This window comes from Phodopus roborovskii, unplaced genomic scaffold (assembly GCF_943737965.1).
Source record: "Phodopus roborovskii unplaced genomic scaffold, PHOROB, whole genome shotgun sequence".
In the NCBI taxonomy this organism is placed as follows: Eukaryota; Metazoa; Chordata; class Mammalia; order Rodentia; family Cricetidae; genus Phodopus; species Phodopus roborovskii.
In genome coordinates, this window is record NW_026126424.1 from 5515123 (window position 1) to 5530056 (window position 14934).

Here is a 14934-nt window from a genome sequence, read left to right on the forward strand (position 1 = left end):
GTCAGTACTATCTCTATTAGCTTTAGCCCTTTGTAGACATATGCATGGACCTTGTGTCTTCCTGCTGTGCAGTGTTTTTCTGTTATCCAAGTTTTTCTTTTGCTGGTACCAAATTCAACAAGTAACTTCCTTCACTGTCCTCTGATCACCTTAAGGTGACGACACAATGACAGGTGATGGAGGAGAATACCTGAGGCCAGAAGATCTCAAAGAACTGGGTGATGACTCGCTACCCAGCAGCCAGTTCCTGGATGGCATGAACTACCTTCGATACAGCCTGGAGGGAGGGAGATCTGACAGGTATACACCAACCTTCCATTAATTGTCAGACAGAAGTATGCACAACACATTTTGTAAAAATATTTTGCCCCTTTTCTCTTTTTCTTTTGGTTTTTAGAGACAAGGTCTCACTGTGTAGTCCAGAATGGCTTTTTCAGATGAGCCTCAGACTCCTGACCCTCCTATCCTAGCTGCTTGAGTGTTGGGCATGCATTAAAAGCAGGTACCACTATGTCTGGCAGACCACTTCCTTTTTTTATGGTGATAAAAAATGAAGACACAGTTATAGAACACTTATGGGTAGTTTACCATGTTTGTCGGTTAATGTGCTATCTCCTCCATTTCTCTGACACTTTAAGCAATGCCCATTTTGCAGGACTGGAAACTAGTTCAGAGACACTAAATCATATAGCACAATCAATCACTCAACTACTATGAAGCAGGACAAAGACAAGCTGCAGTCCCTGCCTTTCTAAATGATGTATTTTTCAGGTGCCACATCGTTTTGCCTGGCAGACATGTTTAACATCTCCAGATACCCCTAATTCTAATTTAACTATTGATTGGTGCTGTAATTTTTGTGTGAACAAGAAATTATGAAGAATAATAGGAGACAAGTGCAGAGAGAAACTGCCCTGGAGTTAATGTTTTCATTAAAAGAAGAAGAAGACAGAATCTTATGAGGTGATCTGTGTCCATAAAGACATAGGCAAATCTGAAGAGCCTTTCTAATTAATATTCTGCACTGTGAGATTCAACATAGCCTTGGTTGTTACTAATACACCTGGTGCTTGCTACTCTCAACAGCGAGAGGCATAATAATATTCTAGGTATCTCTTCAGAAGTATGGCTGCTAACCTGAGTCACATGTATGCCTGTGCACGTTACTGTAATGTCTTTCCCATCAACAGTCACATGCTCATAGTACAAAGCTCACTCTTTTGTTGGCTATGTTATGAATTTCCCACATGTTTACAGCTTAAGGAATTATCAATTCTACATTGATAATCTACAAAAGCAACCTACGTGGAGGCTTTTCCCTTGAGCACCAGAATCCCCTCACTCATTCCCTCGCCCCTTGCCCCTTTCCTCGCTTTTTTCTTTCTTTTTTTACTGTGGTAAGTTAATTATTGAGCTGGGCATTCTATTAAGTCCTGGAGGTACCAACCTGAGTACAATATGTTCACTGCATTCATAGCCTAAGAGCTACCCTGGAAGGCCAGGATGGAAGAGCACAGAGTGCCTCTGTAGGACTAAGGCTCAAACATCCTGACAGACAGAAGCTGAAACACAGGTAGAATGCAGAGCAGTGATGCTGGGGAAGGCAGGGATTCTTAACTGTGGGGGCAGCAAAGCTTACATTAGCAGTGGCACACTGGTGCAATGGGCTGGAGTGTTGGGCAGAGCCACACCTGTATTTTATAAGAATCCCTCTTCTGGGACACAGAGAACCCTTCTAGTGGTCACCGGGCTACACCACCCAGCCCAGCATGCTGTTTGCTGAGTGCTTATGATACTATGAAACTCTAACCCTGGGACAGTTGTGGAAAGACAGTTTTGAAAAATGCATATGGGGGCAGTTAAAAAGGAGGGCGACCCCCGGGCTTAGATAGAGGGTGACCCTTGGGGTCAGGTAAGGAAGGAGGATCCTGTGGGAGGTGTGGGGAAAGGGTTACTGAACCTGTGTTCCATACATTAAATTCTTGTCCACTGACAGATTTGGATTTATAATCTGAGATTCTCAAAACTTATGTTTTAACATTAAAAAACCACCTCTCTATAGCTTTGTGTAAATTCATGATTTTCTACACTTGCTTATGCTCAACCAAAGAACAAAGAATATTCCTTTTCATCAGTTTCTAATTATTAAAAAAGAATACCCGAGTCAGTCACATTTTCTGTTTTCAAACTAAGATTCGAGATTGATAGTGTACTTTCTATAGAGTAAGGGGGCGGGTAGGTTGAAACTTACCAGCATATAGAGATGGAGGCAAGAAGCAAACATTACATGCCCTGTTTTTAGGCTCCCACTTGCATCTCTTGGCCACCACATGTGCAAACTAGCCCAAAACAGAGTATGGGCAGCATCTCACTTTCATGTTTTATTAATTACTATTTTTCTCTTTTGCTTGAGCAACTCGGCACACCACCTTTTTGGTAACCATTCACCTTTTTCATTATTTCTTTATTTGGTATGCTCTCAATAGTACCATCCCCAGGTAGGTATTACATGGCATGAAACCATGGCCTTCCTGTACACATCCGCATTTCCCTGCTTTACTGCTCATTGTACATATACGTGCGTGCGTGTGTGTGTGTGCGTGCATGTGTGTGTGTTGGCGAGAGCTGCTTACATCATAGAATTATGGATTTTTTTTTTCTCCTTTGTGCTAAATCCAGTAACTGTGGGAGTTAGAACAGATGGTCTGTTACGGGAATGACAGTGCCCAGAGAACCAGGCTTGACTCTAACTCTTACAGTGCCACCTTGTGGCTGATGACACGAGGCATGGCTTCTCCCAAACAAAGCAGCCTACCTGTATAAACTTGGAGAAGACAGAAAAGAGTCTGGTGCCTAAAACAAGCACAGGATCAAAACACATACCAGTTAATGCACATTGAAGAAAAACACAGGCAAATTATAATCAGTTTGGTTTTAGTTCAATTATTATTATTACTATTATTATTACCTACAGATTAAAAATACTGTCCAAATTCAAATAGAAAACTCCAAGTAACAGAAAAACTACAGAGGCTCCTTTAGCACACTGAAAATTTTGTATATTTACTTTTTATATAGGGCTTCAAACTCTGTAAGTTGAATGTCTCATAAACAGTATAGTTTAGTAAGCTGGCAATTATTACATTTATTCAAATCCATGAATTGTGTGAAAGGGGAAAGGTGTGAGTAGAGTCCTTCTTTGTATCTGTAGCTGCCAATCCCCCCAACTGAACAAGTAATATTTAATTGCTTTTAATATGTTATTCTCTGCGTATTAACTGAACAGTAGCCCCCATTTCCTAATGTAATTTCTTTTTAATGCTAACTCTGTTGTAAAGAGAAACTTTTCGTACTGTTTTCCATCAAATGTGGACAATTTAGGATCCAGAGACTCAAATTATTCCAAAATTATTATTTTATCAGAGAGAATTATGTCTCTGCTGTTAGAATATCCCAGCCATATTTATTTCACTTAAGCAGATTCTGTGAAAATATCAGGGGAGAAAGGAACAGCTAGGAAACACAAAGCTTGACTCACTGTCCAGTTAGCATTTCAGAAGGCAGGCAGCAGAGAAAGTCCCACAGGATCCCCGAAGAAATGAACACTCTGATAGTGGTCCTGCCCACTGCCTTTTTTGTAATCACCCTTTGTGGCTAAGTTGTCATTTTTTCCTTGTTAGTTGTTTAGGCAAGATAAAAATTAATAAAAACTACCAGATTCTCTCTCTACCTCTTCTAGATCAAACCAGTTGAGAGACAGGGAGACAGACCCAGGATTCAGGAAGATGGCAATCACAAATTTACCTTCATCACTGATGCTAACTGGGGGACGGGATGTTACACTTAGGGCCAATGAGCTCTTTCATACCTGTGTCCTGTATTAAGACTCTCAATCTACCCCAAAGACCTGTAAAACTGGAGATAGCTGAACTCAAATTATATTTTTATTTAATTTCATTATAAATACATAAACTTATGTAGGAAAGCGCTCACACAGTCAATTCCTTTTTGTTGTATCACTTAACTCTCTAACTATGAGGTTCTGAATACCCGCTACTGACAAAACACGGGAAAAATGTTACCATGAAGAACCCTTCAGGTGATAATGTTTTCAAATAGCTGATTATCATGGACACCTCACATTTATCAGAGAACATGGCTACAAAATTTGATGCATTTGCAAGATTAAACTGTTTCTACTAATCCACATGCTAATTTCCTATTTAATAAATTTAATGTTAGTATTTCATTGTCCATAATTCTAAAGTTCTTCATCGACTCATATCTATTAGGTGAAAGTAAATGAAACTTTGCTTCTATAATTTTATAAAAGCTTGCTTATCCTTTGTGTTGCCCATTTGTGGTTTTTGGCTGGCAGTTTGAATGCAAACTGTTAATTCCTGGCTATGCATAAAATCTATATATGACACCCTATTTAAAATATCAAACTATAAGCTAAGCACGGTAGCTCAGGCCTATAATTTCAGCACTTGGAAGACTGAGGCAGGACAGTCAAGTGTTCAAGGACAGGCTAGGCTACATTGTGAGTTCCAGCCTAGCCTGGATGACATAGAATGACACTGACTATCTCAGGAAAACAAAAGGGATAACACCAATATAATGTCCTTTGATTGTACATATTGACTAGAATGAAATAATTATGCAAAAGACATTTTTTGCCTCCTGCATTTGAGTCTGTAATTCTGAATAACAAAATTCAGATTTATCAAAAATATAAGGCATTGAATAGCTCAACATCACTTTTGGTAAGTGTCTTGTGTTAGTGTGTATCTGTTTTGGGCTGGTGCTGAGTTCCTCCTGCTCTTGCCTCTCATCGTCATGGCAACCAACACTCTTTAGAACTTCCTGCACTACACACAGGACATACAAAGGGGACACTACCCTCCTCTAGAATAACAACATTGTTGGACTCTCCAGAGATAAACAAGAGGAACTCCACTTCCACAGGAAGCACACATCTGGCTCCAGTTCATTTCACTCTGTACCTTCCAGGGGAGGACACTGACATTCAGCCATTCTCTGTGTGGAAAGGAAGAGAAGGGGCATGGGAAGAGAATGGAAAATAAAGAGCAAAACTGAAACCTGCCTTTTCCTTTTGCTTTTGCTCTCTGAGCGCTGTCTGCCTTCCACCAGATATTTTTCCCACGGCAGCAGGGAGGTTGTTTAGCACAGATTTCAAAATTATTATCTGTATAAATTTCTTCTACTGGAAAATAAAAGACAGTTGCTGGTTTCAAACATTTCTGGAAAGGCAACAAATCAGATTAGGAGTATCAAATTTAACTTGTGGATTCCCTTGTGCCCTTGCCGTTCACTGTTAAGCCAGTTTGAGGATGCATTTTTAGCTGTTGGGAGGAGAGGTAGGGCCACTCTGAGACCTGTGTCCCCTGGAAGTTGCACTGTTAGCTAATAGCACGCTTTTTTCACTCTCCTGCTCGGCTCATTTCATCTTCCCAACCCTCCACTGCTGTTGGTTTATGACCATGACCTCCTGCCAACCTACCAGCCTCCGATCCTTCAGTTCCGACAGGTCTCACACTCTGAGCCATGCTTCGTACCTGAGGGACAGTGCCATGATTGACGACACGGTTGTGATTCCCAGCCACCAGGTACATGACTTTCTGTCTTCATGTCTGCATTCTGCACAACTTTTTCAAATGTCCTAATAACACAAATATTCTGAGGAAACCGGGTGGGGGGGTGGGAGTCCAGAGTGAGAGAGAAAGAGAATGACAGAAACCTAAAGTCATTCTTTTTCTTTTTTTAAATAAAATTAATTCAGAAACAATCTTATTTTACATATCAATCCCAGTTTAAAAAAAAAAATTAGGGTAAGAGATTTGAGGGTGTCCTATAATATGATAAATGTTCATTAGATTTTTCACTGAACATTTTTCCCCTAAAATAATATACTGTTTTTTTTTTTTTCTTCAGCTAGACTTTCTTCACACATAGTTCCACTATGGGGATTTTATATAAAGATTTGTATTGTGTAACTAATATTTCCATTATGAGAAAAAAAAAATGATGCAGGACATGTTTACATGTCCTTGTATATTGTGTTGCAATATTTAAAGCAGCTACGAGAAACAGCTTTAAGTTTATTTTGGAGTCTCTTAATTTTAGGTATAATTTTATTGCTCTTGATGGATTAGATATAGAGAAATGGACAAACAGTGGCTTTCTTCAAAGTACTCTGCGGTCGTAATAAAACTCAGAAGGGAATGTGCTAGAAAAGATGATTTCATATTATGTTTTTAAACAAAAATTTTCTGTCATGTTACCTCTTGCTTTGTGGTCTTTCAGAATTCGCTGCATTTTAGTTGAATTTTGAAGCTGTGTTTTTCATTAAATCTGATGTTCTTTGTGTGTAGGTATCAGCTCTAGCCAAGGAGGCAGAAAGGAATTGTTATCGTCTGAGCTGGGGCACTGAGAACTTAGACAACGTGGCTCTTTCTTCCAGTCCTATTCATTCAGGGTGAGTGAATCAATATTATGTATCCAGATCAAGAGGTAAAAAGAGCTGAGAAAAGTCACAGCTTTGTCCAGTGCCTTCAGTGGATGGCTAGCTTACCGAGGAGGTGACCTTTGTTTCAACTTGTGAATAATGTTGCCTTTTCCACCGTGGTTCCAGCTGCACCAATGAGACAGCAAAATGGGGCTGAATTCAGCATAGGAAGCTACTGTTTTTAAAGTAGTGTGAAGCAACAGTTAGCTAACCAAGTGGAATAGAGTCAACTCCTCAATGATTGTGTGCCGTCCTTAAAGCCATCTTTTAAAAGAGGCTGGGCAAGCTGCTTGTTTAAAGTTTCAATCTGCAGAAATTGAATGGCTGGCCTTTGAAGTAAATGCCTTTCCTCACATTTGGACACATTTAAAACAATGGTTACAATGGTTGCTCGGGCCCATGTGGATCCTTACACTCATGTGGGGATATAGTTCCCATCCATGTAGTCATTTTCTCAGCTGTCCTTTCAATGCCTTTCATAGAGCAGAGACAACCTGCTTGTCCCTCCTCTATAGCTAAAGCCACACTTCAAACAGCACAGCCCAACATTCTTCAAGTTTTAGGAATTCCTTGGGGAGTAAGAATTCAATTAAGTGTGCTGCACATTTCTTTAAAAACTTTAAGTATACTTACTGAATTGTTTTTATTATCCTCATGTTTTAGTAACACTATGGCAATAATTATATATAAATCCTCATTTTTTTCACTTAAGTGAAATTTCCACCCACATTTTACATAAAAAATGGAATACTTTGGCTTAAATTATTATCCCAAACTCCTTCTGTATAATCCATGTAAGTATTTGGAGCAGTGGGTCCCTTCTTCCTCTTAGCATTTTAAAATAAGCCTCCTTCCAGGAAAGTATTCCATGACATTGTAAACCTTTTGGATGTTTTAGTGTAATAGTCTACTAAATGCTATAGAACATAAAATTAGGCAGATATTGAAAATAAACACTCTACTTTCCTTGTTAAGTAACCATGGCTAGCTCTTGGTCCAGCAAGACTTACTCAGGCAAATTAAAAATATTAAGCTCCATTCAAATTTAAGTATTTTAAGTGTAAAATGAAAAAATTAAAATCTCTGTTATAAATTGGTCAAAAAAACTACCCCATAACATTGCTTTCCATTTCTGAGGACCCTCATATGATGAGTATGGGAGAAAAGAGGTCTGGTCCTTCGTGACTGATGGCAAAAAAATAAGAATCCAGACTCCACACCACAAAGTAAAGACATTATTTTAGGTAAAATGTAACTAGCAATAACTGATTTTTTAAAAGAGTGAATGGTATAGTAATCATTTGGTTTTCAAATTAATTATTAACCTTAAAAAAGAATTCTTAAACTTTTTATTGAAGGTCAGAAAAGTACATTAGTGCATCATATCCAATCTATTTCACCAAACTAAATAACATCAGTTATAATGACTAGATAATGGTTATTTCATTGTGGTTGATTACTGGTAATGAAGTATCACCATCCAACAGCTACAGATCGATCTGTTAAGATATACACCTGAGAAAAAGTTATATACCTATAAAAACCAGTCTGCAGCAGAATAGCTTTTCTGCATTCCAAATGTTTATTATACTGATATAAGTTACTCAACAATGGCTGTATACTGAAGTCACTGTGGGGCTTTAACTTGATGTCCAACCCACATTCCAGATACGCTATTCCTGAACCTCTGTTCTCAGGCTCCTGGAATTGGTATTTCTGTGAGTCCAAGTTTTCTTGAAATTGTTAGAAAGGGAAAAGCTTTGCTCACTAAAGCATCTAATATCAGTGAGAGTAGTTAGCATACACCTGCTCCTCTGGAATGTTCTATATTTCTTCTCCCCACTGTATCTTCATTCTCCATACATTTGCCAGATTCTTTGAAGCACTAGACTCTGTGTCAGTTGTCGAGAAAGCAGACAAGGAAAACCTAGCACCGCCCCTTCCAGGGACACTTCTAGGGAATGTTCTATGAAGTCAAAGGACCATGAGAGGAATCTGATGGGTAACACTGTGCTTTGGCATCAGACTGATCTGCACTCAGCCCCTGATGCTGACTTTCTTTATGTGGCAGTGGGCACATTCCAGAAAAGAATTCTGAGTTCCTGTTTACTCTCTCTAAAATGAGTGCCATAAATTTACTCTATTGTGGAGTTTTAAAAAGTAATGCTTTTTATAACGTCAGACTTTACCCAAAAACAATAAGTACTCAACAGAATATAGCTATTACTAAGTCTACATTCTCCCAAGATGCATTCCACATTTCTCACAAACTCCAAATCACAAATTCCAAGTCTTCTGAATGACAATATAAACACATTTAGTCCGTGATCAAAATATGGCCTTGTTTCTACCAGTTAGCATCATCTATTGGTGTGTTTACTGTAGTGGTCCAGCAAACATGGGGCGACAGAAGACTTTAGGGAGAAGGAACATTACCCTTGAAAAGTTAAGGATTCCAAGAGCTGTGATGTTTGAAAGTGACGTTCATGTTAATATATATATAAGTAGCATTCACCATTTATCTTATAACACAGATTTCTTACTAATCCACTCATCATATATCAGGTTCATAAGTGGTAGCTGTTAGATATTTTTCAAGGATCTGAGCTTTAATCCACTTCAAATGTAAAGGAAAGGTGACTTTTGGGTAAGGGAATAGTGAAGAAAGCTTGTGATTATATCTAACTTATACCTGAGGATAGTGCTGCATTAAATTCAGTAGCTATCTTAACTTCAAGCTGCATCTTCTACCACTAATCAGTATTCGTTATTTATTCCCCTCTACTTCATTTTTAAGAGATGTCCTTGACTGAGAAAGACTAGGCCATTGATTATACTCTGCTTCCTGAATAGAAACATTCAGTATCTGAACAAATGAGAGGCTTGACTTTTTGATATTATTTGAGTTGCCTAACTGACTCCTCATGAATCCAAGAAACAGTTATTATTAGAGGCTTCAAACTGATGTCATAACAGTAAAGTTTGTGCAACTTTACTGTTGCACAAAAGTGTGAACTTCATGATTCTTCACAATTGCCTATATGCATAATAATTGGCTGATATAAGGCAGTTTCTACCAACACCTAGTTTTGCAACTCAACTTTATGTTTTGCAACTCAGAAAGTCTTTGTAATGTTTTAATGACAGCCAAATGCTATTAGTTAAATACCAACTCATGAGGTTTTAGACTATGCCACAGTAAAATAAAGCCCTTCAAAAGTGATCTTTTAAAACATGCTGAAGACAATTTTGTTGTGTGTTTAATTTAGTTGTTTGTGTTCCTTAAAATATCTTGGGAGTTCTTTTACATCCACAAAGGCTAATTCTTTCAGATGAAGAAGATTGTATTGTAAAATAGTAAATCAAGTGATCTGGAAAGCTGGATTTCTGGTTCATTGAATAAAATATACCTCCATATGTCAGCAACATTGGAACCTTATGAAACCCTGTGGACATGGGGTTAAGGAAGCACAGACTCCATGGAGGAAAAGAGTAGTGAAGAATATGACTATAATGTGAGACTGGGCATTAGGGATGTGGCAGAGGACCACACTGCTCAAAGTAGGCTGTGGTGTCTTGGGGAGAAGCTCTAAGACCATGTTTGCCTAGATCTTTATTACTCACCAGTAGGTGATGAACGTTATTTGCTGTAGAATTTATGCTTTATCTGTCATAGAAGCTATCATTTAAGCTGTCCCTTTCCAGTTTGTTTTTCTTCTACTATAGCCCAACAGGGATAATTATCTTATCTAAAAAGTATTGGAAGAATTACAAACGGACATTAGTTGAATCAAAACTACATCTACAGTACCTAAGATTTTGTATTTGTCATTATAATAACATTTGGTGTTTCCTAGCTTCTTGGACACTTAGTCTTTGCTAAGTGTCCCCCACAAGCCAATGCTAATTAATGCTTCACTTCCATGTCCAATGACGATGTAACTTCCCCAGGTTCCTAAACTGGGAGGAGCCACGAAGGCCCCAAAACTTGTTCTTCTCTCAGTGCAAACAGGGTGCAGTATTTGCATAGAGTGATATCTTACTTATATTTTCATCCTTTTTTTTTTTGGTGAATACTGTATTCGTATATGATTAAATATGGTAATCAAAGTCACATCTGATTTCATTCTTTATATTTCACTTCTCCACTCTTTCTCCGCTAAATTCTCTATTCTGTTGCAGCCGCGCCTCTCCATGTCTTGATCGTGACAACAGCAGGTGAACCTCTGAGTAATCCCTTCTCTGACCATGACCCCCATTCTCCTCTCCTTCACCATCTCCTTCTGCACATGCCCCACCTCAGGATGCTTTGGTGTTGATGATGTCTAGTGAAACATATACAGAGGCTTATGTTCTCCAAATCTAGACCACTACTCACTTTCCATGTGAAGGGAAAGTGGGTATATTCTATACCAGTATGTACTAGGTTAGCTGGATCAAAATTAAAATGGACCTGTCTTGGTCATGGCCTTCACACCTCAGCTTCTTTTGTGATGAAAAGTGCAACATCCAACTGAAATCTTGTGTTTTCACAATTACACAAATTGGTAGGTCTATTTTGAAGTTCTATTAAAGGTTGTGATTTTTGGTAGCACTCATGTCTTTTTTTCTTTGTTTTGCTTTTTAATATTGCAATATTCTAGGTGAGCCAAAGGCTAAGGGTTTATTAATAGTGCATACCCTTGCTAGCTCTGTTTTAAGTCAAACCTTTTGATATTTTGGAATTGTGCTATGGAATGAGTTATCTGCATTCTAAATATAACAATTGTTCTGTATTATTTAGATGAAGTTATTTTTAAAGTTCTTTTGGGCTACTAATTATAGTATTTTCATTCTTTGGTCATCCATGATGATAATATGGGTTATCCCTCTGAAAAGAAGACAATTGTATGTTTTCAATTTTTAAGGGTCTAAGCATCCTTTTATGTCTTCTTATATTATATTTCTATTCATGATCACAGTGACTGGTAAACAATTACTGAATGATTTGAACAAATTTGAACAATACTTTTCAGTGTCTTTTTTTATTCATGTTTTAGTTTGTGGGATTTGGAGAACTAGGAAAGGACTGGGGAATGATGGAAAAGGAAGCTCCTGGTGTGGTTGCAAACATCGCCAAGAGTCAGAGTGGATGTCAGGGCCTCTGCCGTGTGCACAGCATCACTGAAGCACCCTGATGAATCTTTTCTCCTGTCTTTCACCCAATGACTAACTCTGAATGCTGCAGTCTCTTCCCTGTTCCCAGCTCATGGTCCTAGTTGAATTAAATGGAAATTTATCAGTAACTTTGGGGGTGGACAGAACAGTTGTTTTAAAAGTCAGAATCTTTGTTTCCTGCTGTCTCCTCTGAAGCATGTACCTGTTTAGCTAATCAAATTGCATATTTATCAGCAAGTCCTCTGCCTAATAAAAGTGAATCGTGTTTGCTTTTATTCCTTTTTAAATTGTGAAAGCATTGTATCTCACAATTTAGAAAACTTTAGAGATTCTTCTTTGCATGACTGCTGTTATTTGAAGAGTCAGATGCATCAGAGCCAGTGTCCCCTGGTTATCGCCCCCCCCCATGTAGTTTTAAGTCAATGTCTAACGCAGTATGCCTACATATTTTCAAGAAAGCATCTATTTAACTGTGAGTCAAAAACTATATTTATTGAAGTAGTAACAGTTTGCTTTCCAATGAGGAATTCCTCAAGAGAATCTATAAAAAAAAAAACAAAACAAAAACAAAAAAAAAAAAAACCCAAATATTCAGGTAGGTTGTCTGATCTAGTTAGCAATTAACTTCATCAAATTTGTAATATTAGTCAGTGAGTTCAGAGTTTATTCACCTAAATCTCTTAATTCGTGCATATGAAACCAAAAGCTAACGAACTTGTAAAGTTACTTCACTGTGGTTATAGAAATGATTCAAAACAGACTTGGAAAGAACATGGTAGCACAGAATCCTGTGCTTTAGTAACAGAATTCTCATATCCTACTTAAAGAACCAATTTCATAAGGCAATCATAAGTCTATTGATAATATTAAACTCCTTAGCACAAATGTGAGTACATTGAAGGCTCTCAATGATTTTTTTTTTCACCATTTTAGGTGATGTATGATGTATTTTTAATGATCATGACATTAAAAAGATAAAAGGCAGGGGGAAAAAAGAAGATAATGGAAGCCGCCATTTATTGAATTCGTATTTTTTTCTTACATGATTTATTTCTCCCTCTCTATAGTTGTAAGTGGTGAGAGGGGCAGCACCCAGGGACTAAGAAGCTTCCAGGTCACACTCCAGACTGCAGAGCTGAGCTTCAGTTTGCAACCTATCTCCTTTACACATAGCTGCCTTCCTCGGTTTCCTTCAGTTCCTTTCATCTGTAAATGTTTGCAGGGACTGCATTGTCTCATTTCTAATGTCCTCCAGACTTGAGAGAATTATATCCATTCAGTTCACTCCAGCAAGCTAGCTGACTCATTGCAGCCTTGCAGGAGTCACTTCCACCCTCTCTCCTTTCTTCACAGTCCTTACAATGAAAAGGCTCTTGCGGAGTTGGCAGTTGCTTTATACAAGGTGTAACTGGCTCTAATCCCCTTAGCCATCCAGGTAGTGGCACCTTTTGATATTCTTCCATTTTTGATGATGAAGATATTCAAATGCTTATCCAGTTCTGTGCTAGAAACTGTTGGGATTGACTGGTTAGCTTGCTGGCTTTACACATAGACTTCATTGGCACCTAGGTATGAAGTCCAGACACTGTTTCTCTTACTCTTTCTATAGAGGAGAGGTTCTGAGAGTACACAGTGAAGTTAAGTCTTAATTGGTCATTGGATAATTACATTATTAGTGAAATTAGCCTAGAATGTTTACCGCTAGGCTAACCTTACAATAATACTCTTTGCTCCTTCTGAATATTGACCATCGTTTCATGTCTTCCAACCCTTTCCTTCTCTTGGCATCTTCCTATTTTACTTTTTCTCCCTCTCTCTTTCCTCACTTTCTAAGGAAGATTATCTCCATTGGAATTTGTAGGTTTCATGAAGCCAGTATCGTTTCTTCAGTTACTTGGTAAAATGTGGAGGTTGACTCTCTCCTGAAGTTTGTCATTTCCCCCGAATTATGCCTATCCTGCACTAAGTTCTTCCAGCTTGCTGTTTTCTCGATCACTAAAAATGACACAGGATTGATTGCTGGGAAGTGGATCTATATGTTCCTTCAGTCTTTAAATTCTGCTACTTGGATTTCTCCCTCTTCAGTTTTTCTTCATACAATCTTGCTATCATTTTGTTAGATTCAAGCTCTTTGTTTTCACAATCTTCCATTTTCTACTATTCCTCTATTCAGAGAAATTAATACACAGGATCTCCAAGTTGAGCATAAATGTATGGAGTAGACTCTTCAAAATTAGACACAGTATTTTCCAGCTGCTTTGCCACATCTGAACATAGGGATTTGAGTGAGGCTTGATTGTAATAACTAGCCAGACATCAACGAATTCTCTTACCTCATGCCTTGCTCTATCTGATCCTTGTAAGTACACATAATTTGTTGTAGCCTGCTTTTCATTCTTAGATGCATTCATTTATTCAAAAGCTATTTTGACTCTCTACAGTGTCCTGCATCCATACTGTACTGAGTATTAGGGGGCTGACACTGAATTCACTATTGTTACAGCCCTTAGACAACATCTTGAGTTAGCAGGTCCATCCAAGAAAGGAAGAAAGCATAGAATGACATCTTGGCACATTTCCCGATATTTGTGGTAGGGTAACAGATCAGATCACATAAAAGGATCATGGAAGCAGAAATCAGAGGAAGTTAATACAAAAAAGAGGACTTCAGTGGGAGAGTAATAGACTCTGTCAAGGATATAGCAACTGATTCTCTGCTTTGAGGGCAGACCACCAGAGTATCCCACACAGTTATTTTTTTGGGGGAAAGAGAATTGATATCCTGCAGGCTAAAGGCCATCACTGGAATAATACCATGGAAATTAAGGGCTTGGAACATGAGTGCAGAAACTTTGTTACTTTCTTCAAAAGACATAGATCCTGTGAGAGGGTTTATAACATTTAGCAGACATGTAATAATAATCCCTTCTAGTTTTAGTAGCCATTTTCTTTGCTCATAGTAAATGAGACTTGAAACAGTCACTAGGTGTGGTGATATATTTATAATCATAGAACTTTGGAGGTAAAGGCAGGAGATCAAGAGTACAAAGTTAATTGCAAAATGTAGACAGTTTAAGGCTAGCCTGTGCTTCTTGAGATCCTATCTCAAAAAGTTGATGAGGGAGGAGAATCAAAGGAAGTATTAAATTGAACTATAAACAAGTTGGAAATATTACAGTGAGTCTGGAAACACTGCCAGTTGAAACAGCAATAGCATTTTCCTGCTTTTAAATGAATATCAATATAAA

The 14934-nt window shown here is 38.1% G+C and overlaps 1 protein-coding gene across 1 annotated transcript in view; it reads left to right on the forward strand.

Moving 5' to 3' along the window:
• Positions 1–14934, forward strand: part of Ank2 (ankyrin 2) — a 204502-nt gene that overhangs the window by 148321 nt on the left and 41247 nt on the right. The window contains exons 25-28 of the mRNA XM_051185534.1: positions 156–300; positions 5528–5630; positions 6396–6499; positions 10712–10747. Coding sequence (XP_051041491.1) covers positions 156–300; positions 5528–5630; positions 6396–6499; positions 10712–10747 — 388 coding nt within the window. The remainder of the gene's footprint in view (positions 1–155; positions 301–5527; positions 5631–6395; positions 6500–10711; positions 10748–14934) is intronic.